The following is a 25,689-nucleotide window of genomic DNA, read 5'->3' as shown; positions in this document are numbered from 1 at the left end:
TATTGTATGTAATTAGTTTTGCTACAACAAGTGTATGGGACATTGGAAAAAAAAAGTTGAATTTCCCCATGGGGATGAATAAAGTATCTATCTATCTATCCATCTATCTATCTATCTATCTATCTGATTGTGGACTTCAGAAGGATCTGAAGTGGAAAGAGTGAGCAGTTCCAAGTTCCTGGGTGTCAACATCTCTGAGGATCTATCCTGGGCTTGACATATCAATGAAGCTACAAAGCAGGCAAACAGTAACTATATTTTATTTGGTGTTTGAGGTTTGCTATATCAGCAAAGACACTTAAATATTTCTACAGACAAAGCGTGGAGAGTATTCTAACTGGCTGCATCACCATTTGTTATGGGTATGGGGGCAACTGCAAAGGATTGAAATAAGCTGCAGAGAGTTGTAAACTTCTCAGGTCCATCATGGTCACGAGCCTCTGTAGTATCCAGGATATCATCAAGAAGCGATGCCTTAAAAAGGTGGCATCCATCATTAAGGAGCCTTATCACGCAGTACATGCTTTGTTCTCATTGCTGCCATCAGGAAGGTGGTACAGGTGCCTGGAGGCACACATGCGTCAATTCAGGAACAACTTCTTCCCCTCTGCCATCTGATTTATGAATGGACATTGAACCCATGAACACTACCTCATTACTTTTTTTATCACTATTTTTGCACTTCTCATTTAACTACTTAGTATAATTCACATTTTTTCTATTATTATGTATTGCATTGCCTGCTGCCGCAAAGACAACAAAGACAACAAATTTCACAACATATGCCAGTGGTACTAAACCTGATTCTGATTTACACAACCTCTCCTTGTAAATCAGGCTCTCAAGTTTAGGCAACATCTTGGTAAACCTTTTCCACACTCTTTCTAGTTAATAACGTCATTCCTATACCTGGGTGATCAAACTGTGCACAATACTCTAAGTGCGGCCTCACTAACATCTGCAACATAATTTCCCAACTTACCCTGACTGATGAAGGCCAATGTGCCAAACACCACCTTCATCACAATGTCTAGCTGTGATACTGCTTTCAGTAAACTATGCAACTGTACTCCTTGGTGCCTCTGTTCCATAGTATTCCCAGAGCCCTACCACTCATTCGATATGTCCTACCCTGGTTTGACGTCCCAAGTGCAACATTTCACTCTTACCTGGATTGAAAGCCCTTTGCTAATCTTCAGCCTACATACTCGACTCACCAAGATTCTCCCTGTATTATGACATAACATTCTACAATATTTACACTACCAACAAACTTACCTACCATGATTGTATCTTTAACATATGTCAACATCAGGGGAACCAGAGGGTGAAAACAATCACAGGTTACTTCTGATCAATCTCAATATGATGGGAAGGTGTGCATAGAATGCACTGATTGCAATCACCAATTATATTGGCTACATACTATAGCAGCCAATAATCACATCACAGTCACTACAACATTCTGTCATTATACGATTTATAACTTACCATCCCTAATTTATTTGGTTTTTCATCAATTGATCTCAAGATGTCACATGCTTTTGTAACATGACCTTTTGGGAAGATAACAAGAAAAAGAAAAATAATGAACACTTTAATACTAAATGCTTCTTCTAATTGAGAGATGAGAGTGTAGATACTGAATGTGGAAATCTCCTTGACCCCTGGTACTTTCCCCTACAATTAAATCAGGTGTAAGACTTGTTCTTACACCCCCTCCTCACCCAGACAGGGACTCAAACAGTCCTTGCAGATAAAGCAAAGATTCACATGCACCACCTCCAGCCCCATCCAATGCATACCTTTGCTCAAGGACCCCTTTACATCCACGAGGCCAAGTGTAGCCTGGGTAACCATTTTGCAGAGGAATAGAGTCATCCAGCATAGAAACAGGACCACTGGCTCAACTCGCACATATAGACCAAGATTCCCATCTAAGCTAATCCCACTTGCTTGTATTTGGGACATATCCCTCTAAATCAGGGGTTTCCAATCCAGGATCCACAGACCCCTCAAATAATGGTAGGAGTCCATGGTATAAAAAAGGTTGGGAACTCCTGTTCCAAATCTTTCCGATCCATGTACCTGTACAAGTGCTTGTTAATTATTGTTAATGTGCCTGCCTCAATCACTTTCTCTGGCAGTTCAGTCCACATTCTTCATTTTCCAACCCTAGGAAAAAGACTGCACATCCTATCTATGCCCCTCAGAACTTTTTACATGTTAATAAGATTACCCTTTATTCTATTACGCTCTGATAAATAAAGTCCCAATCTCCTCAATCTCTCTCCATAACTCAGTCCCTTGAGACTAGACAGCATCCTCGTAAATCTGCTCAGCACTATTTCCAGCTTAGGGCATACAGTGGCATGTAAAAGTTTGGGCACCCCGGTCAAAATTTCTGTTACTGTGAATAGCTAAGCGAGTAAAAGATGAAATAATTTCCAAAAGGTATAAAGTTAAAGATGGCACATTTCTTTAATATTTTAAGCAAGAAAACTTTATATTTTCCATCTTTTACAGTTTCAAAATAACAAAACAGGAAAAGGGCCTGAAGCAAAAGTTTGGGCACCCTGCATGGCAGTACTTAGTAACACCCCCTTTGGCAAGTATCACAGCTTGTAAACACTTTTTGTAGCCAGCTAAGTCTTTCTATTCTTGTTTGGGGGATTTTCGCCCATTTTTCCTTGCAAAAGGCTTCTAGTTCTGTGAGATTCTTGGGCCGTCTTGCATGCACTGCTCTTTTCAGGTCTATCCACAGAGTCTCGATGATGTTTAGGTCGGCGGACTGTGAGGGCCATGGCGAAACCTTCAGCTTGTGCCTCTTGAGGTACTCCATTGTGGATCTTGAGGTGTGTTTAGGATCATTATCCTGTTGTAGAAGCCATCCTCTTTTCATCTACGGCTTTTTTACAGATGGTGTGATGTTTGCTTCCAGAATTTGCTGGTACTTAATTGAATTCATTCTTCCCTCTACCAGTGAAATGTTCACTGTGCCACTGGCTGCAACACCAGCCAAAAGCATGATTGATCCGCCACTGTGCTTAACAGTTGGAGAGGTGTTCTTTTCATGAAATTCTGCACCCCTTTTTCTCCAAACATATCTTTGCTCATTGCGGCCAAGAAGTTCTATTTTAACTTCATCAGTCCACAGGACTTGTTTCCAAAATGCATCAGGTTTGTTTAGATAACATACACAAAATGCTGGTGGAACGCAACAGGCCAGGCAGCATCTATAGGAAGAAGCATTGTTGACGTTTTGGGCTGAGATCCTTTGTCAGAAAAGGGTCTCGGCCCGAAACGTCAACAGTGCTTCTTCCTATAGATGCTGCCTAGCCTGCTGTGTTCCACCAGCATTTTGTGTGTGTTGCTTGAATTTCCAGCATCTGAGGATTTCCTGAGGTTTGTTTAGATGTTCCTTTGAACTTTTTGAATAGAACTTTAATGCAGACAAACATGAGGTATTGCACTTTGGAAGGGCAAACCAAGGTAGAACATACAAGGTAAATGGTAGGACACTGAGGAATGCAGTAGAACTGAGGGATCTAGGAATACAGATACAAAATTCCCTAAAAGTGGCATCACAGGTAGATAGGGTAGTAAAAAGAACTTTTGGTACATTGGCCTTTATAAATCAAAGTATTGAGTATAAGAGTTAGAACGTTATGGTGAGGCTGAATTTGGAGTATTGCGTGCAGTTTTGGTCACTGAATTACAGGAAGGATATCAATAAGGTTGAAAGAGTGCAGAGAAGGTTTACAAGGATGTTGCCGGGAACTGAGTTACAGAGAAAGGTTGAATAGGTTAGAACTTTATTCCCTGGAGCATAGAAGAATGAAGGAAGATTTGATAGAGGTATATAAAATTATGACTGGTATAGATAGAGTGAATGCAAGCAGGCTTTTTCCACTGAGGCTAGGAGAGAAAAAAACCAGAGGACATGGGTTAAGGATGAAGGGGGAAAAGTTTAAAGGGAACATTGGGGGTGGGCTTCTTCACACAGAGAGTGGTGGGCATGTGTAATGAGCTGCCAGATGAAGTGCTAAATGTGGGCTCACTTTTAACATTTAAGAAAAACTTGGACATGTACATGGATGGGAGGTGTATGGAGGGATATGGTCCAGGTGCAGGTCATTGGGACTAGGCAGAAAAATGGTTCGGCACAGCCAAGAAGGGTCAAAAGGCCTGTTTCTGTGCTGTAATGTTCTATGGTTCTAAGCTGTGATACTAGCCAAAGGGGGTGTTACTAAGTACTGACCATGCAGGGTGTTCAAACTTTTGCTTCGGGCCCTTTTCATTTTTTGTTATTTTGAAACTGTAAAAGATGGAAATAAAAAAGTTTTCTTGCTTAAAGTATTAAAGAAATATGTCATCTTTAATTTTATGCCTTTTGGAAATCAGTTCATCTTTTACTATTCACAGTAACAGAAATTTTGGCCGGGGTGCCCAAACTTTTGCATGTCACTGTATTTCCTACAGCAGGGTGACCAAAATGGCATATAATATTCGTAACGTAGCCTCACTAATGTTTTGTACAATTACAACACAACATTCCAGTTTCTGTAGTCAGTCCCCTGGCTGATGAAGGCCAACATGCCAAAAGTGTACTTCACCACACTGTCTACCTGTGACAACACCTAGATCCTTCTGTTTTACAATGTTTCCCAAGACTCTAGCATCCACTAATCCTTCCACAACCTGTCATCCCTAAATGCCACACCTCATGCTTATTTCTATGATATATCCTCCCATGCCTCACTGGCGCATTGAGCAACCTTGACGTTTCTTTAGTGTTTGTTTTACAAGGCTGAATTTCTAGCTCAACACTCAACCCAGCACAGATGGAAACCAAGCAAGGAGCTAGCCGGATTTGAACTCGGGACCACTCGCTTAGAAGTATGGTGCAGATGCCACTACACCACCAGCTGGCTACGAGAACAGGGGCAAAGAGCCTATGTTTGGTCCATACTAGCTAATCTGAGCTCCGAATTTACCCTTCCCATTCCCACAATGACCAGTCCATCCTTGGCCTTCTCCATTGATAGGATGTAGCTCTATGCAAACTAGAGGAATGACACCTCATACTCCACCTGGCATGACCAGTACATATGGACCATGGCACCATCCAAGTTAGTTGATAAGACCATAACATATAGGAACAAAATTATCTGCCATTCCATCATGGCTGATTTATTATCCCCCCTCCACCCCATTCTTCTGCCTTCTCTCCATAACAATAGACAATAGACAGTAGGTGCAGGAGTAGGCCATTCGGCCCTTCTAGCCAGCACCGCCATTCACTGTGATCATGGCTGATCATACACACTCAGTACCCCGTTCCTGCCCTCTCCCTATATCCCCTGACCCCGCTATCTATAAGAGCTCTATCTAACTCTCTCTTGAATGCATCCAGAGACTTGGCCTCCACTGCCTTCTGGGGCAGAGCATTCCACATATCCACCACTCTCTGGGTGAAAAAGTTTTTCCGCATCTCTGTTCTAAATGGCCTACCCCTTATTCTTAAACTGTGGCCTCTAGTTCTGGACTCACCCATCAGCGGGAACATGCTTCCTGCCTCCAGCATGTCCAATCCCTTAATAATCTTATATGTTTCAATCAGATCCCCTCTCATCCTTCTAAATTCCAGTGTATACAAGCCCAGTCGCTCCAATCTTTCAACATATGACAGTCCCGCCATTCCGGGATTAACCTTGTGAACCTACGCTGCACTCCCTCAATAGCAAGAATGTCCTTCCTCAAATTTGGAGACCAAAACTGCACACAATATTCCAGGTGGGGTCTCATCAGGGCCCTGTACAGCTGCAGAAGGACCTCTTTACTCCTATACTCAATTCCTCTTGTTAAAAGGCCAGCATGCTATTAGCTTTCTTCACTGCCTGCTGTACCTGCATGCTTGCTTTCATTGACTGATGTACAAGAACACCTAGATCTCGTTGTACTTCCCCTTTTCCTAACTTGACTCCATTTAGATAGTAATCTGCCTTCCTGTTCTTGCCACCAAAGTGGATAACCTCACATTCATCCACATTAAACTGCATCTGCCATACATTTGCCCACTCACCCAACCTGTCCAAGTCACCCTGCATTCTCATAACATCCTCCTGACATTTCACACTGCCACCCAGCTTTGTGTCATCAGCAAATTTGCTAATGTTACTTTTAATCCCTTCATCTAAATCATTAATGTATATTGTGAACAGCTGCGGTCCCAGCACCGAACCTTGCGGTACCCCACTGGTCACAGCCTGCCGTTCTGAAAGGGACCTGTTAATCACTACTCTTTGTTTCCTGTCAGCCAACCAATTTTCAATCCATGTCAGTACTCTGCCCCCAATACCATGTGCCCTAATTTTGCCCACTAATCTCCTATGTGGGACTTTATCAAAAGCTTTCTGGAAGTCCAGGTACACTACATCCAATGGCTCTCCCTTGTCCATTTTCATAGTTACATCCTCAAAAAACTCCAGAAGATTAGTCAAGCATGATTTTCCCTTCATAAATCCACGCTGACTCGGACTGATCCTTCTACTGCTATCCAAATGTGTCGTAATTTCCTCTTTTATAGTTGACTCCAGCATCTTTCCCACCACTGACGTCAGGCTAATTGACTCCAGCATCTTTCCCACCACTGACGTCAGGCTAATTGACTCCAGCATCTTTCCCACCGCTGACGTCAGGCTAATTGACTCCAGCATCTTTCCCACCACTGATGTCAGGCTAACCTTTGAAACCCTTCTGAATCAAAAACCTATCAACATCTACTTTAAATATATCCAATGATTTGGCCTCCACAGCTGTCCGTGGCAATGAATTCCACAGATCACCATGCTCTGACTAAAGAAATTTCTCAACTCCATTCTAAATGGATGTTCCTCTATTCTGAGCCAATGGAATGGGCTGATGGCAGCAGTGGTGGAGGCAGAAACAATAGGGTCTTTTAAGAGACGCCCGGATGGGTACATGGAGCTTAGAAAAATAGAGGGCTATGGGTAAGCGTAGGTAGTTCTAAGGTAAGTACATGTTCGGTACAGCTTTGTGGGCCAAAGGGCCTGTACTGTGCTGTAGGTTTTTTAAGTTTCTATGTTACCCTCTTGTCCTAGACTCAACCACTATAGGAAACATCCTTTTCACATCCACTCTATCTAAGCCTTACAATATTCGCTAAATTTCAATGAGATCCCCCACCTCCACACCATTCTTCTAAACTCCAGTAGTACAGGCCCAGAGCTATCAAATGCTCCTCATACATTAACACTTCAATGCCAGTACATCCTTTCTTAGATATGGGCCCAAAACCGCTCACAAGGAGCCTATCCTTATAAAGCACATCCTTGCTTTTATATTTGAGTCCTTTTGAAATTAATACTAACATTGCATTTGCCTTCCTTCCCACCAACTCAACCTGCAAATTAATCTTTAAGGAATCCTGCACAAGGACTCGCAAGTTCCTTTGCAGCACCTCTGATTTCTGAATTTACTCCCCATTTAGAAAATAGTCTTCTATCAAAGTGAATGACTGCACACTTCCCTAGACTATATTCCATCTGCTACTTCTTTGCCTTTTCTCCTCATCTGTCCAGGTCCTTCTGAAGACTTCCTGCTTTCTCAACACTACCTGTCCCTCCACCTTATCTTTATAGCATCCCAAAATTAGTATCAGTTGATTAATATCAATATGAACATTAAGTTTTCCAATTTTAAATGAGTCTACCTTCTGGTTAATTCCTTCTCCTTCCCAATCTCCTTGTGATCTTCCACTGGTCCTCACATTTTCTGTCCCTTTGCCAAACCAGCCCCCTATCACCCAGTTCCCCTGGTTCCATCCAACTACTGCAGAAAAAGATTACCCACAGGTTCCCATTCAACCCAATCTGGTTCAGGCTCCATCTCTGATCAGGCTCTGACCGACTGGCTCCTATTATCACCGTTCAAACAAAGATGCAGGTGAAAGGCCGAAAATACAGTAGTCTAATTAACTCAACACCCATGGTTGGGAAAATGCTTAAAGCTATCTTTAAGGAAGAAATAGCAGGAGATCTGGATAGATTTGGTTCCATTAGGCAGAAAAGGCATGGATTCATGAAGAGCACATCCTGTTTAACAAATTTGCTGCAGTTCATTGAGGATGTAATGAGTTCAGCAGAAGAGGGGGAAAACAGCTGGAGGGTGTATACTTGGACTTCCAGTGTGTCAGAAAGCTGTCCCATAAAAGATCAAGGTACATGAAGTGGGGGTAATGCATTAGCATGGATAGAGGATCAGTAAGACAAATAGAATGCACAGTTGGGATAAATGGGTGGTTCTCTGTTTGCAGTCTGTGGTGATTGGAGTGATGCAGGGGCCAGTGCTGGGCCCACAAATGTTCACAATATATATTAACGATTTCAAAGAGGGGTCATAGTGTAGCATACCTACATTTGCTGATAACTCTGAATTGAGTGGAAAACAGATTCTGTAGAGAATACACAGAGACTGCAGAGAGATAATGATAGGCTTCATGAGTGGGCAAGGATCTTGCAGATGGAGTACAATATTGGCAAATGCAAGGTCATCCACTTTGGGAATAAAAATAGAAGATCAAATTATTATTTAAATGGTGAAAGAATGTAGTATGCTATAAGACCATAAGACACAGCAGTAGAATTAGGCCATCTGACCTACTGAGGGTGCTCCACCATTCAATTATGGCTGATCCTTTTTTTCCCCTCCACAGCTCCACTCCCTGGTCTTCTCCCCATAACCTTTGATGCTGGGTCCAATCAAGAACCTATCAAGATTTGCCTTAAATACATCCAACATCATGGCCTCCACACCTGCCTGTGGTAATAAATTCCACAAATTCACCACCCCCTGGCTAAAGAAATTTCTCCGCATCACTGTATTAAACGGATGCCCCTCTATTTTGAGAGTGCCCTCTTCTTCTAGACTACCCCATCATAGGAAAAACATCCTTTCCACATCCTCTCTGTCTACACCTTTCAACATTCAAAAGGTTTCAATGAGATTCTCTACCCACCCCCATCCTTCTAAATTCTAGTGAGTACAGACTCAGAGCCACTCAACCTGCAAGTTAACCTTCAGGGTGTTCTACACAAGGACTCCACATCTCTTTGCATCTCAATTTTTTGGATTTTCTCCCCATTTACAAAATAGTCTGCACATTTATTTCCACTACCAAAGTGCATAACCATGTTATTTCCAACATTATATTTCATTACCATTTTCTTGCCCATTCTCCAAATTTGTCTGTCTTTCTGCACCCTGTTTCCTCAACATTTTCTCCCCCTCCACCAATCTTTGTATCACCTGCAAATTTCACAACAAAGCCATCTGTTCCATCATCATTTTACAGCATAAAAAGAAGTGGTCCCACCACTGACCACTGCGGAACACCACTGGTCAATGGCAGCCAATCAGAAAAGGATCCTTTTATTCCCACTCGACACCTTCTACCAATAAGTCAATGATCTAACTAGGCCAATAACTTTCCTGTAACCTGGTAAGCAGCCTCATGTGTGGCACCATGTCCAAGGTCTTCTGAAAGCCCAAATCCTCACTCTCTTTTTTTTAAATTACATTAGCTTTGACTTCCCTTGTTGTACTATTGTGCCATCTGAGTATTCCTTTGATTTTGGAATACATCTATCATGCACCTGCCTCATTTTTCCTAGAAATTCACGCCATTGCTGCTCTGCTGTCATCCCTGCCAGCATCTCCTTTCAATTTATTTGGCAGCTCCTCTCTCATACCACTGTAATTTCCTTTACTCCACTGAAATACTGCTACATCAGACTTTACTTTCTCCCTATCAAATTTTAAGTCAAACTCAATCATATTGTGATCACTATGGTGCGAAAGGACTTGGGAGTGCTTGTGTGTGAATCACAGAAGGTTGATTTCCAGATGCAACAGTGTATTAATAAAGCAAATGGAATGTTGGCCTTCATTGCTAAAGGATTGAAGTTAAAAGTAGGGAGATTCTAGTGCAACTACACAGCATACTGGTAAGGCCACACCTGGAGTACTATGTGCATTTCTGGTCTCCTTACTTGAGGAAAGATATACCAACTTTGGAAGGGGTGCAGAGGAAGTTCACCAAATTGAGGAGAGATTGACTTGTCTGGCATTATATTGCTGGAATTCAGAGGAATGAGGGGGAATCTTATAGAAACTAGGGGACAAAGCTTCAAGATTCAGGGGAATAGATTTAGGATGGAAATGATGAGACTGCTTTTCCCAGAGAGTAGTGAATGTGTGAAATTCTCTGCTCAAGGAGGTAGTAGAGTCTGCATCAGTAAATATACTTAAGACACAATTAGATAGTTTGTTTTTTGAAAAGCAAGGGAATTAAGGGTTATAAGGAAAAAGCAGGTACTTGGAGCTGAGTCCATGGCCAGATCAGCCATCATCTTATTGAATAGCAGAGCAGACTCGACAGGTGACTCCTATTCCTATTTCTTATCTTCTGCACACCTCCTTTGCATATCAAAGTCTAACATACAGGAACATTTGCGTTCCTGTTCATCTCCCTCCAATCTTCAAACCTCATCTCATATGCCTCATTTCTCTGTTTGCCATCATCATTCACTCACCTGCTACCAACCCCTAACTCCACACTCCCACCACCACCCCTCCACCCTTATACCCCTTCCCATTAGTCCACCTCCGATTCCTGCCTCACTGTTCTCTTTATTGGCCATCTTTCCTCTTAGCACTGATGCAGCGTTTTGACCCGAAATGTGGCAATTTCTTTTTCACCCACAGAAGCTGCTCAACCCACTGAGTTCTTCTAGCAAATTGCTTTGTTGATTCTTCCACTCTTCACCCACAGAAAGGGTCATTTATAATCAAGGATTGAGCAGCAATTTTAAACAGTGATTGAGAAACTAACATGCCAGAATCTTAGAATTTAGAGAGGGATACCCACCTTGAACAAGGTATAACTGTGCAATTGTCATCTTCAGTTCAAATGCATTTTCTGGGTGTTGTTCCAAGAAATCCTTCAAATCAAAATACATTGGAAATACTGATATTAACTCATGGTTCTTACACAACAATGTTCAAGAACACAGTGAAGTTCAATATTTTAAGAACCAGATACAAAGAGGTTGCAGAAAAAATGTACAAGGATGATATTAGAAATGCAAAGATGTACACATCGGAGAACAAACCAAGTGGGTCTCTTTTCTCATATCAAAAATTTGATATGCCTATGAATCCAGTGGTGGGCCATGAGCTTTCAGCTTGTAGGATTTTTCATTTTTCCTCAATCATCCTAAGGCTATAACTACACACTAAATACAGTGGTGAATTTTATTACTGACAAACTGCCTTGCTGAAAGATGGATAATGTTTTCCATAGTCCTGTCATGGATTTTTATTGTTAGGAAGTAGTGTTCAATAGTGTGAGCAGGTTGACGGAAAATTTTTGCTATGGCAATGTTGAATGACCACAGCAAACCTCCAAGGTAAAGAATTCCAAAGTTTTATCAGTCACTGAGAAGAAATTTCCCATCCCAGTCCCACATGTGTTACTCCTTAATCTGAAAGTATGAATCCTAGGCTCAACCAGTTATGTTTCTATCAGATTTCTTTTCATTTTTCTGAGTTCTGGAGAATATAGTCCCAATCTACACAATTTTTTTATTGGGGTTAATTGGAGGGTCATTGATCCACTGCTGTTGTTACTTTTCTTTTCCCCATTTCCCGTAAGAGACCTTTCATAGAAATAGACTCTTCAATTGCTCAGGGTGATTATCTCCTGAAAAACATGCTAGGTTTCATAGAATGAAGTCACATTCAAAGTCTACAAGGATGGGATATGTGCAATGGTAATTGTCTTGGAAGTGTTTTGAATCAATTTTGAAACTGAATGAGAGCAACATCTTGCAGAACAGGAACCATTTGAAAAATTCAAGTCTCATCAGTAGTGAGCCACTGTTTTCAAGTAGCATGTGACAAGAGCAACATGTTGCAGAGCAGAAGCCATTTGAAATCTGCAAGTTCATTGGGAGTGAGCTTGTTTTGAAGTAGCGAGTAAGAAAGTGACATCTTGCGGGGGCAGAAGCCATTTGAAAACCGCAAGTATCATTGGGAGTGAATTTTATTTGAGCCACTAAGGAAAAGGGTGGTGTAAACAGAACAGCTATTATGTGAGTGGACCAGTGTTAGACTGGTCCAGCTTTGGCTCAACAGACCTGGACAAACACAAATGCAGACTCGAAATAAGTTTCCAGCAAGTTTCTTCTTCTGTTAACTACACAGGCAGTGCACTGAGAATGGGTCCAGAGTTAGTGGCACATTCACCCTGATAACTACATCTGCACAAAGTTTACCAAGCTGCTTGGTCAATGACCTTCAGCTCATTTGGGAAAATGAGGAGATGATAGATAGGCACTACAGGGAAACTGCCACCCCTAAGTTGCAGGAGGCAGGTCCCTGGGTGAGTGACTGTCAGAACAGGGAAAGGGAATAGGCAGTCACTGCAGAGTATCCTTGTGGCTGTTCCCCTCAATAATAGGTATACTGGTTTGGATACTGTTTGGGGGGATAATCTACCAAGGAGAAGCCACAACAAGTAGGTCTCTGGCACTGAGTCTGGCTCTGTGGCTCAGAAGGGAAATGGGGAGAAGAGCATTGCAGTAGTGACAGGGGATTTTGTTGGTTAGGAGAACAGAAAGGTGGCTCTGTGGATGAGAATGAGATTCCCAGTCTGTTGCCACCCAGGTGCAAAGGTCAGAGACATGAGCAACCAGCCATCATGGTCTACGTCAATACCAATGACATGGGTAGGATGGGTGTCAAGATCCTGGAAATGAATTCAGGGAATTAGGACCAAAGTTAAAGGACAAGACCTTCAAAGTTGTGACTTCCAGATTGCTACCCCTGCCACATGCGAGACCAGAAGTACATTAAATTATATAATTTTCATGAGGCTAAGGAGTTGTGGCATGAGGGGAGGTTTCAGATTTTTGGATTATTGGGTACTCTTCCAGGGAAGGTGAAACCTGTACAGATGGGACTGTTTGCAACTGAACTGCAGGGGGACTAATATCCAAGCAGGAAGCATTGCCGCTTTTGTACGACTTGTTTAAACTACAGTTGCAGGGGAATGGGAACCAGAGAACCAGAACAAATAGTGAAGTGGTGGTGGAGAAAGATGTTGTTAAAACTACAGTTGCAAGCAAAAGTTTGTGAACGCTTTGCAACTACCTGGTTTTCTACATTGATAACCATATAAATTGTGGACTGATCTTCATCCAAGTCACAATAACAGACAAACACAATCTGCCTAAACTAGCAACATACAAACTGTACATCTCATCAATACTGAGTAAATAATCACAGTCTAGATTCAAAACAGTATGTGAATCTCTGGGGTAATATCTCTTACAAAAGCTACTTGGATTCCGGTGTTCCAATCAATGAGATGAGAGGTGTGGGTTGTACAGAAGCCCTGCCCTATAAAAAAGACACACAAAGTCAGTTTACTGACAGCCTACTCTTCTCAAGAAAGATCTGTTTATGTGCACAATGCCTCAATCAAAACAACTTTCAGAGGACCTTAGAAGGGCTGAGAAGTGGCAGAAGGTGTTCAACCCAGCTAAGTGTGAGGTGGTTCATTTTGGTAGGTCAAATATGATGGCAGAATATAGTATTAATGGTGAGACTCTTAGCAGTGTGGAGGATCAGAGGGATCTTGGGGTCCGAGTCCATTGGACACTCAAAACTGCTACACAGGTTGACTCTGTGGTTAAGAAGGCATGCGGTGCATTGGCCGTAATCAATCATGGGATTGAGTTCAAGAGCTGAGAGGTAATGTTACAGCTATATAGGACCCTGGTCAGACCCCACTTGGAGAACTGTGCTCAGTTCTGGTCACCTCACTACAGGAAGGCTTTGGAAACCATAGAAAGGGTGCAAAGGAGATTTACAAGGATATTGCCTGGATTGGGGAGAATGCCTTATGAGAATAGTTTAAGTAAACTTAGCCTTTTCTGCTTGGAGCAATGGAGGATGAGAGGTGACCTGATAGAGATGTATAAGATGATCAGGGGCATTGGTCATGTGGATAGTCAGAGGCTTTTTGCCAGGGCTGAAATAAGTGGTAGGCCTTCAAAGGAGAAATTTTGAGAGTGCAGAGTTTGTATGTTCCTGTCAGGGTTAAAGGCAAAATGAATAAGAATAAGGAACCTTGGTTCTCAAGGGATATTGGAACTCTGATAAAGAAGAAGAGAGAGATGTATAAAATGTATAGGCAACAGGGAGAAAATAAGATGCTTGAGGAGTATAAAAAGAGTAAGAAAATACTTAAGAAAGAAATCAGGAAAGCTAAAAAGAAGACATAAGGTTGCTTTGGCAGTCAGGGTGAAGGATAATCCTAAGAGCTTCTACAGGTATGTTAAGAGCAGAAGGATAGTAAGGAATAAAATTTGTCCTCTTGAAGATCAGAGTGGTCGGCTATGTATGGAACCAAAAGAAATGGGAGAGGTATTAAATGCGTTTTTTTGCATCTGTATTTACTGAGGAAACTAGAATGGAGTCTACGGAAACAAGGCAAACAAGTAGGGAGGTCATGGAACTTATACAGATTAAAGAGGAGGAGGTGCTTGCTGTCTTGAGGCAAATCAGACTAGATAAATCCCCAGGACCTGACAGGGTATTCCCTCGGACCTTGAAGGAGACTAGTGTTGAAATTGCAGGGACCCTGGCAGAAATACTTAAAAAGTCGATATCCACAGGTCAGGTGCCAGAGGATTGGAGGATAGCTCATGTAGTTCCGTTGTTTAAAAAAGGCTCAAAAAGTAAGCCGGGAAATTATAGGCCGGTAAGTTTGACATCGGTAGTAGGTAAATCATTGGAAGGAATACTAAGAGATAGGATCTACAAGTATTTGGATAGACAGGGACTTATTAGAAAAAGTCAGCATGGCTTTGTGCGTGGTAGGTCATGTTTAACCAATCTATTAGAGTTTTTCGAGGAAGTTACCAAGAAAGTGGATGAAGGGAAAGCAGTGGATATTGTATACATGGACTTTAGTAAGGTCCCGCATGGGAGGTTAGTTAGGAAGATTCAGTCTCTAGGTATACATGGAGAGGTAGTAAATTGGATTAGATTTTGGCTCAATGGAAGAAGCCAGAGAGTGGTAGTGGAGGATTGCTACTCTGAGTGGAGGCCTGTGACTGGTGGTGTCCCACAGGGATCAGTGCTGGGTCCATTGTTATTTGTCATCTATATCAATGATCTGGATGATAATGTGGCAAATTGGATCAGCAAGTTTGCTGATGATACAAAGATTGGAGGTGTAGTGGACAGTGAGGAAGGTTTTCAAAGCTTGCAGAGGGATTTGGACCAGTTGGAGGAATGGGCTGAAAAATGGCAGATGAAGTTTAATGCGGACTAGTGTGAGGTATTGCACTTCGGAAGGTCAAACCAAGGTAGAACATACAAGGTAAATGTTAGGACACTGAGGAGTGCAGTAGAACAGAGGGATCTGGGAGTACAGATACATAATTCACTAAAAGTGGCGTCACAGGTGAATAGGGTCGTAAAGAGAGCTTTTGGTACATTGGCTTTTATAAATCAAAGTATTGAATATAAGAGTTGGAATGTAATGGTGAGGTTGTATAAGACATTGGTGAGACCGAATTTGGAGTATTGTGTGCAGTTTTGGTCACTGAATTACAGGAAGGATATTAATAAGGTTGAAAGAGTGCAGAGAAGGTTTACAAGGATGTTACTGGGACTTGAGAAACTGAGTTACAGAGGAAGGTTGAATAGGTTAGGACTTTATTCCCTATGAGGGGTGATTTGATAGAGGTGTATAAAATTATGATGGGTATAGATAGACTGAATGCAAGCTGGCTTTTTCCACTGAGGCTAGGGGAGAAAAAAACCAGAGGTCATGGGTTAAGGGTGAAGGGGGAAAAGTTTAAAGGGAACATTGGGGGGGGGGGGGGCTTCTTCACGCAGAGAGTGGTGGGAGTGTGGAATGAGCTGCCAGATGAAGTGGTGAATGCGGGCTCACTTTTGACAGTTTTAGAAAAACTTGGACAGGTATATGGATGAGAGGGGTTTGGAGGGATATGGCCCAGGTGCAGGTCAGTGTGACTAGGCACAAAAATGGTTTGGCACAGCCAAGAAGGGCCAAAAGGCCTGTTTCTGTGCTGTAATGTTCTATGGTTGCCACAAGAGGACACAGGTTTAAGGTGCTTGGAAGTAGGTATGGAGAAGTCAAGGTTAAGTTTTTTTTACACAGAGAGTGGTGAGTACGTGGAATAGGCTGCCGGCGATGGTGGTGGAGGCAGATATGATAGGATATTTTAAGAGACTCCTGGATATGTAGATGGAGCTTTGAAAAATAGAGGGCTATGGGTAACCTTAGGTAATTTCTGAAGTACATGTTCGGCACAGCATTGTGGGCCAAAGGGCCTGTATTGTGCTGTAGAGATGCATATAGCTAGAAAAGGCTACAAAAGCATTTCTTGATCTGAGTGTTCACCAGTCCATAGCAAGAGAAATTGCCCACAAATGGAGGCATTTCAGTACTGTTGCTACTCTCCCTAGGAATGAAAATTCTGCAAAGATCACACCAAAACCACAATGTGCAATGTCAAGGAGAAGAAAAACAACCCAAGGGTAATAGTAAAAGACCTGCAGAAATCTCTAGAACTTGCTAAAGTCTCTGGTCCTGTGCCCACTATAAGATCAGTTCAGCTTTGTGAGCCGAAGGGCCTCTATTGTGCTGTAGGTTTTCTATGTTTCTATCACAAGACATAGGAACAGAATTTGGCCATTCAGCCCATCGATTCTGCTCCCCCATTCCATCATGACTGATCCCCAATCCCATTCAACCCCAAACACCTGCAATCTAGCCATATCTTTCGATGCACTGACCGATCTGAAAACGATCAACTTCCGCCTTAAATACAGTCCTTATCCGCGAGGTATTGGTTCCTGGACCCCTCGCGGATGCTCAAGTCCCCTATTCAACCTGTCTCAATGCAGTGGACCCTCGGACCCAGAGGAACCCCACACCTTATTTAACCTGACTCAGTGCAGTAGGACCCGGCAGTGGAACTCTGAATCTGTCGTGTTTCTGTTCATGAAAACAATCACGATCAGGATTGAAAATAAAGTGGAAATAATAAAGTGATTGGAAAGCGGTGAAATGCCATTGGTCATTAGAAAAGTGTTAGGCTACAGTCGGTCAACAATCGGAACAATTTTAAAGGTTAAAGTGAGAAGGCCTTGCCCTGATGAAAGCTACAATTATTACTAAGCAACGCAGTGGTTTAATTATTGGGTTTTGGGTTTTTGATCCTCCACAACAACCAGGCAAGGATGGAGAGCGCGCTCGGGAGCCATCTGTCACTGGATCAAACTCGAGAACTTCTGTTCCTGAGCCCGGTGCTGAAACATACGTTCTTAAGTGTTTTATATGCATGGAAAGGTAAAAGATATACTACATACTAAGACAAACGTTTGACTAACTGACGCTAAATAATACCGGATGTACCTGTTCCGACTTACTTAGTAAGAGAAGTTCCAACTTTTTTCAATCCCAATCCACGATAATCTACGCACACCCTCCCGTATACTTTAAATCATCTCTACATTACTTATAGTACCTAATACAATGTAAATGCTATGTAAAATAGTTGTTATACTGCATTGTTTAGGTAATAATGACAAGAAAAAAAATCTGTACATGTTCGAACAACACTTCCGGGTTTTCTCGATTTGCGGTTGGTTGAATTCGCACATGCGGAACTCGTGGATAAGGAGGGCCAACTATATCCCCAGATATGGCCTCCATCACAGTCTGCAACAGACATTCCAAAAATTTAATACTCTCTGGCTAAACAAATTCCTCCTCACCTCTGTTCTAAAGGGTCATGCCTTAATTTCAAGGCTGTGCCCTCTAGTTTTGGATACCCCCACCATAGGAAACACCCTCCCCATATCCACTTATCTAGCCCTTTCAACATTCAGTAGGTTTCAATCAGATCCCCCCACATTCTTCTAAATTCTAGTGAGTACAGGCCCAAAGGTACCAAACACTCCTCATATGTTAACCCCTTCATTCCTGGAATCATCCTTGTGAACCTCCTCTGGACTCTCTTTAATGATAACACATCCTTTCTGAGATATAGGGCCTAAAGTGTGGCCTTACCAGTGACTTATAAAGGCTCAGCATTATCTCTTTGCTTTTATATTCTATTCCCCTTGAAATAAATGCCAACATTGCATTTGCCTTCTTTACCACAGACTCAACCTGTAAATTAACCTTCTGGCAGTCTTGCATTAGGGCTCCCAGGTCCCTTAACACTTCTGATGTTTGAACCTTCTCCCTGTTTAAATAATGGTCCGCACTATTGTTCCTTCCCAAAATGTATTATCATACATTTCCCAACACTGTATTCCACCTGCCACTTTTTTGCCCTTTCTACCAATAGGTCTAAGTCCTGCTGCAATCGCATTGCTTCCTCAGACTATCTAACCCTCCACCTATCTTTGTATCACCTGCAAACTTTGCCACAGTCCCAATACTGACCCCTGAGGAACAACAGTAGTTACCGGCAGCCAACTAGAAAAAAACCCCTGTATTCCCACTCGCTGCCTCCTGCCTGTCAGCCATTCCTCTATCCATGCCAGCATCTTTCCTATAACACCAAAAGATTGTATCTTGTTAAGCAGCCTCATGTGAGGCACCTTATCAAATGCATTCTGAACATCTTAGTAAATGACCTCTACTGCCTCTCCTTTGTCCATGCTGCTTGTTAATTCCTCGAAAGACTCTAACAGATTGGTCTGGCAAGACTTCCCTTTACAAAAACCATGCTGAATATGACATATTTTTATCTTTAGCCTCCAAGTACCTCGAATCCTCATCCTTAATAATTGACTCCAACACTCCCAACTACTGAGGATAAGCTAACTGGCTTATAATTTCCTTTCTTTTGCCTTCTTAAAAAGTGGAATGACATTTAGTCTTCCAGTCCTCTGGGACTGTACCAGAATCACATGATCCTTGAAATATTATGACCAATGCATCTGGTATCTCTTCAGCAACCACTCTCAGGACTTTGGGATGTAGTCCATCAGGTCCAGGTGACTTATCCACCTTAAGGCCTTTCAGTTTGACTTGCACTTTTTCCTTTGTAATAGCAATGACACTCACTCCTGCTCCCTGACACGCAGACCGCTGGAACACTGTTAGTGTCTTCCATAGTAAAGAGAGATGCAAAGTACCCATTAAGTTCATCTGCCATTTTTTGTTCCCCCATTACTACTTCACCAGCATCATTTTCCAGTTCTCCATCTCCCTTTTACTCTTTATATAACTGAGAAAACCATTTTATATTATTGGCTAGACTGCCCTCATATTTCATCTTTTTCCTTCTTATAGCCTTTGGTTGCATTTTAAAAGCTTCCCAATTATCGAACCTCTCACTCAGTTTTGTACCTTATAATGCCCTTCCCTTGGCTTTTATGCAATCCTTAACTTCCTTTGTCAGCCACGGTTGCCTACCTCTGCCATTTGAGAACTTCTTCCTCTGTGAGACATATCTATCCTGAGCTTTGTGAACTATTTCCAGAAACTTCAGCCATCTCTGCTCTGCCATGATCCACAATTGTACCCTGTTCCAATTCACCTGGGCAAGCTCCTCTCTCATGCCTCTAAATTCCCCTTATTTCATTGTGATACTGATACATGAGTTACGCTTCTCCCTCTAAATTGCAGTATGAATTCAAACACATTATGATCACTGCCTCCTAAGTATTCCTTCACATTTTCCTAACTAACCTCCCATGCGGGACCTTGTCAAAGGCCTTACTAAAGTCCATGTATACAACATCCACTGCCTTCCCTTCATCCACTTTCCTGGTAACTTCCTCGAAAAACTCCAATAGATTGGGTAAACATGACCTACCACATGACCTTTCACTAAGTGAGTGAAAGGATGACACTGACTTCTGATCTGATGCAGGGACACTGACAACATGTCTAATCTTCTGAATTTTGTCTTAAATGTTCTCTGGCATTTATTGTACTCCATAAGCACCTCATTTGTTCCTATTTGCCTTTTCCTTTAATGCACCTCCTTTTTTCTCTTAACCAGGGCCTCAATATCTCTTGAAAATCAAGGTTCCCTGCATTTGTTATCTTCCCCTTTGATTCTGACAAGCACATACTAACTTTGTACTCTCAAAATTCCACTTTAAAAGGCTTCCCACTTTCTGAGTACACCTTTAGCAGAAAACAGCCTGACCTAATCCACACTTGCCAGATCACTTTTATTTCTGATACCATCAAAATTGGCCTTTCTTCAACTTAGAATTTCAACCTGTGGATTAGACCTATCTTATGGCATATTTACTTTGAAACTAATAGCATTGTAGTCACTGGATGCAAAGTGTTCCCCAACACAAACTTCTGTCACCTGCCCTGTCTCATTCCTTCATAGCAGATCCAGTATTTCATGCTTTCTTATTGGGACTTCTACGTACTGAAGAAAATTTTCCTGAACACATTTGACAAACACTATCCCATCTGGTCCATTTACAGTACCAGATTCCCAGTAACTATGTGGAAAGTTAAAATCACCTACTATAAAACTTATGATTCTTGCAACAGTCTGTGATTTCTCTACAAATTTGTTCCTCTAAACCCCTAGGACTGTTGGGTGTTCTGTAGTATACTCCATTAATGTGGTCATACCTTTCTTAGTTCTCAGTTTCACCCATAATGCCTCACTAGACAAGTTCTCCAGTCTGCCTTGAAGGAGCACTGCAGTGACATTTTCCCTGACTATCACTACCCCTGCTCCTTTAAAATCAAAATCCCTCCCTCTCTGTCACGTCTAAACCAACGGAACCCCGGAATATTGAGCTGCCAATCCTGCCCCTCTTGCAAACATCTCACTACTGGCTACACATCATAATTCCAGGTGCTGATCCATGCCCTGAGATCATCTGTTTCTCCTACGATGTTTCCTGCATTGAAATATTTGCAGCTCAGGACACTAGTCGCACCATGCTCAACCTTTTGATTCCTAACTTTGTCTGAGGTCTTACCAGCATCTGCCTCCACAGCCTCTCCACTAACTGTTCTGGCTCTCTGGTTTCCAATCCCCTGCAACTCTAGTTTAAATCCCACCGTGCACCATTAACAAACCTTCCCGCTAGGATACTTAGTCCCCCACCAGATAAGGTGCAAACTGTCCCTTCTATACAGGTCCCACCTTCCCTGGAAGAGAGCCCAATGATCCAAAGATCTTATGCCCTCCCTCTTACACCAACTCCTCAGCCACGTGTTAAACTGTAATCTTACTATTTCTGGCCTCACTAGCACGTGGCATGGGTAACAATCCTGAGATCGCAACCCTGGAGATCCTGCCCTTCAACTTAGTACCTAACTCTTTGAACTCCCCATGCAGAACCTCATCACTCAACCTACCCATGCCACTGGACCATGACCATCCCACTTAAGAATGCCAAGGACTTCACCCAAGATGCCCTGTACCCTGGCACTGAGGTGCCAATATACCTTTTAGGGAATCTCGTTCTTGCCCACCAACCTCCTGTCAATTTCCCTAATGAAACTCCTCTCACCACAGCGTGCCTGTTCTCCCTCTTTCCATTCTGAGTCATAGAGCCAGACTCAGTACCAGAGACTCAACCACTGTGACTTTCCTCTGTTAGCTCATCCCTCCCAACAGTACCCAAAGTAGTATACCTGAAGTTGAGTGTACTCTGCATGGGCTGTTTAAACCCCTTCCTAAAACCATAGAACCAAAGAACATTATAGCACAGAAACAGGCCTTTAGGCCCTTCTTGGCTGTGCCAACCCATTTTTCTGCCTAGTCCCACTGACCTGCACCTATACCATATAACTCCATACCCCTCTCATCCATGTACCTGTCCAAGTTTTTCTTAAATGTTAAAAGTGAACCCGCATTTACCACTTCATCTGGCAGCCCATCACACACTCCCACCACTCTCTGTGTGAAGAAGCCCCCCTCCCCCCAAATGTTCCCTTTAAACTTTTCCCGCTTCATCCATATATAACCATATAACAATTACAGCACAGAAACAGGCCATCTCGGCCCTTCTAGTCCGTGCTGAACGCTTACTCTCACTTAGTCCCACTGACCTGTACTCAGCCCATAACCCTCCATTCCTTTCCTGTCCATATACCTATCCAGTTTTGTTTCAAATGGCAATACCAAACCTGCCTCTACCACTTCTACTAGAAGCTCATTCCACACAGCTACCACGCTCTGAGTAAAGAAATCCCCTTCATGTTACCCTTAAACTTTTGCCCCCTAAGTTTCAACTCATGTCCTCTTGTTTGAATCTCCCCTACTCTCAATGGAAAAAGCCTATCCACATCAACTCTATCTATCCCCCTCATAATTTTATTTTTTTTGTAATTTTTTTTATTGAAGTTCATCATCAAACAAACATTTCCATAAGATGTATTTCAGACATTGTACATATATATCATATAATCATATATATCACAAATCTCCACTAAGTATTTATCTGAGGTACACACTTATAGAAAAGAGTGGAAAGAAAAAACAAGCAAAAGGAAAGAACTATGTACAAGTAGGGAGTGATCTTTTTTTTTTACAACAGATTCATTGATTTGTGAGAATAAAATCAGGCCTATGAGGCATTATGTAGTTAAACCATTTTTCCCAGTATGAATCAAATTGTTCCAAATTGGATAAAATTCTCTTATGTTTGATTGGATTTAATAGCCCATTGACATTAAAAGAAATGAATTTTACCTTGTCCTCAGCCATCTGTATTTATCTGTCAACGTATCATTGAAATTAAAATAAAACTTAATCGATCTACTCCCTGAACAAATAAGAACCAAGAAATGCAAATAATAACAAAAATGGCAACGAATGTGTGATTCCAAGGTTGAGGTCTCTGGTAGATGACCCTGCGTTGAGCTAGAGGAAATGTCTAGCTGTGGGGGATAACCCCTCCTACTTGTGAGTTGAGGGCCCCCATTGCAGTATTCATAAAAGTCAGTGAACAAATCCATTACACAGAAAAGGTTTCCTTGTGTACTCTTCCTATATATACATATGCACACACACACAAATATATATATATAGATACACACACACACATACATTACATATATATGTATTCTCATTTTGGTGGGGAAAATGGAGTAAGTGAGTGAATAAAGAATAACAACTAAGTAATATAAAATCCACATATAATAAGTATTCTCGAGATAGGTATATCACCATGTACTTTTGCTTCTGTTTAGCTTCTCAACATTTTTAAAGTTAGCCAAACCTTATGGCTCTTCTGAAGGGGGTGAGGACTGTCTTTAGGAAACTCCCAGTCTCTTTCTGATATATTTCTCTCGACCTCCTCCCGTCTCCTGCCTTCTCGATTCTCACACTATTTCCCAAGTGGAGCGGGATAATTCCTCAGTCAGGCGTTCCTTCGTTTTGGTCACACTGACGGGCAACCCTCTGGCCTTCATGTCTGTAGTCGCCTCTTCCACTGTCTGGTACAACCGCGCCCCGTTGTCATAAAACACTCGAAGTTTAGCAGGGTACGGAGTTTGAAATTTAACCTTTTTTTGCTTTAGTACTCGCTTTACTTCAGAGTATTCTTTGCATTTCTGCAGGACCGCGGGGGGGGGGGGGGGGGTAATCTTGGTCGAAATATATTAATTTATAGTCGAAAAACACTCCCTTCTTACCCCAGGCCCTTCGTATAATCTCCGCCTTGGTGCTGTACCGAAGGAATTTAATTATTATTGAGCGTGGCTTTCTATCCTGGGTAGGTTTTGGGACGAGCGCGTGATGGGCTCTTTCAACTTCCAGCTTCATAGCCAAGGGAATATCCAGCGTGTCCCTCAGTAAATTTCCGACAAACACTGGAAGCAGTGTGTTCCCCTACATACACTTGCATCACTTGTCCTAACTTGTTTCCTAATAGGAGATCTAATATTGCATCCTCTCTAGTTGGTACCTCTATACATTGATTTAGAAAACTTCCCTGAACACATTTTACAAACTCTAACCCATCCAGACCTTTAACAGAATGGGAATCCCAATCAATATGTGGAAAATTAAAATCCCCTACTATCACAACTTTATGTTTCCTGCAGTTGTCTGCTATCCCTCTACAGATTTGCTCCTCCAATTCTCGCTGACTATTGGGTGGTCTATAATACAACCCCATTAACGTGGTCATACCTTTCCTGTTTCTCAGCTCCACCAATATGGCCTCGGTAGACAAGCCCTCTAATCTGTCCTGCCTGAGCACTGCTATAACATTTTCCATGACTTTCAATGCAACACCCCCACCACCCTTCATCCCTCTGCCTCTATCACACCTGAAACACCTAAACCCTGGAACATTAAGCTGCCAGTCCTGCCCCTCCTGTAGCCAAGTTTCACTAATGGCTATAATGTCATAATTCCATGTGTCAATCCACGCCCTCAGCTTGTCTGCCTTCCCCACAATACTCCTCACATTGAAATAGACACACCTCAGAAGATTATTACCACCCCACACAAACCTTCTATTTGTGACTCTGCATGAACTTTTAACATCATTTATTTTCATCCCTGCTCCACTATCTGCTCCGTCACTCTGGTTCCCACCCCCCTGCAAATCTAGTTTAAACCCTCCCCAACAGTACTAGCAAAACTCCCTGCAAGGATATTGGTCCCCCTGCAGTTCAGGTGTAACCCATCTCTTGTACAGGTCCCACCTGCCCCAGAAGAGGTCCCAATGATCCTGAAATCTGAAACCCTGCCCCCTACACCAGTTCTTCAGCCACGTGTTCATCCGCCAGAGCATCCTACTTTTACCCTCACTGGCACGTGGCACAGGTAGCAATCCTGAGATTACCACCCTCGAGGTTCTGCTTTTTAACTTCCTACCAAGCTCTCTATACTCACTCTTCAGGACCTCCTCACTCTTTCTTCCTACATCATTGGTACCAATGTGCACCATGACATCTGGCTGATCACCCTCCCACTTCAGAATATTGTGCACACGATCAAAGACATCCCAGACCCTGGCACCCGGGAGGCAACAAACCATCCGGGAGTCTCTGTCACGACCACAGAACCTATCGTCCCCATCACTACCACACTCCTCTCCTTCCACCCTCCCTTCTGCACTGCAGAACCAGACTCAGTGCCAGATATCCGGCTGCCGCAGCTGGTCCCAAATAAATCATCCCCATCAACAGTATCCAAATTGGTATCCTTGTTGTTGAGAGGAATGGCCACAGGGGAGCCCTGCTCTTCCTGCCCTTTCCCTTGCCTGACAGTAACTCAATTACCTGTGCGCTGCTCCTTTGGCGTAACCTCCCTGAAAATACTATCTATACACTCCTCATTCTCCTGAATGATCTGGAGGTCATCCAGCTCCTGCTCCATTTCCTTAAAGTGGTCTGTTAGGAGCTGCAGCCGGATGCACTTCTTGCAGGTATCGTTGTCAGGTACACCACAGGTCTCCCTGACTTCCCACATCCTGCAAGAGGAGCATTCCAACATCCTGCCTGACATTATCTCTACTCTAAACAGACAAAACAAAACCTACTGGAATCTACCCTCGCCTCTGCTTGTTCACACCGAAGTCTGTTGAGCCAAAGCCGTCCCA

The 25,689-nt window shown here is 42.6% G+C and overlaps 1 protein-coding gene across 2 annotated transcripts in view; it reads right to left on the bottom strand.

Moving 5' to 3' along the window:
* Nucleotides 1-25,689, bottom strand: part of srp72 (signal recognition particle 72) — a 236,200-nt gene that overhangs the window by 77,934 nt on the left and 132,577 nt on the right. For both annotated transcript variants that reach the window (XM_073064014.1, XM_073064015.1), the window contains 2 exons: nt 10,952-11,024; nt 1,492-1,556 (listed from right to left, as the gene is read on the bottom strand). In XM_073064014.1, the coding sequence (XP_072920115.1) occupies nt 1,492-1,556; nt 10,952-11,024 (138 nt within the window). The remainder of the gene's footprint in view (nt 1-1,491; nt 1,557-10,951; nt 11,025-25,689) is intronic.

Source organism: Hemitrygon akajei, chromosome 13, assembly GCF_048418815.1.
Source record: "Hemitrygon akajei chromosome 13, sHemAka1.3, whole genome shotgun sequence".
NCBI classification, from domain to species: domain Eukaryota; kingdom Metazoa; phylum Chordata; class Chondrichthyes; order Myliobatiformes; family Dasyatidae; genus Hemitrygon; species Hemitrygon akajei.
Note: the sequence above shows the minus strand (reverse complement) of the source record. Positions and strands in the feature narration are given on the sequence as shown.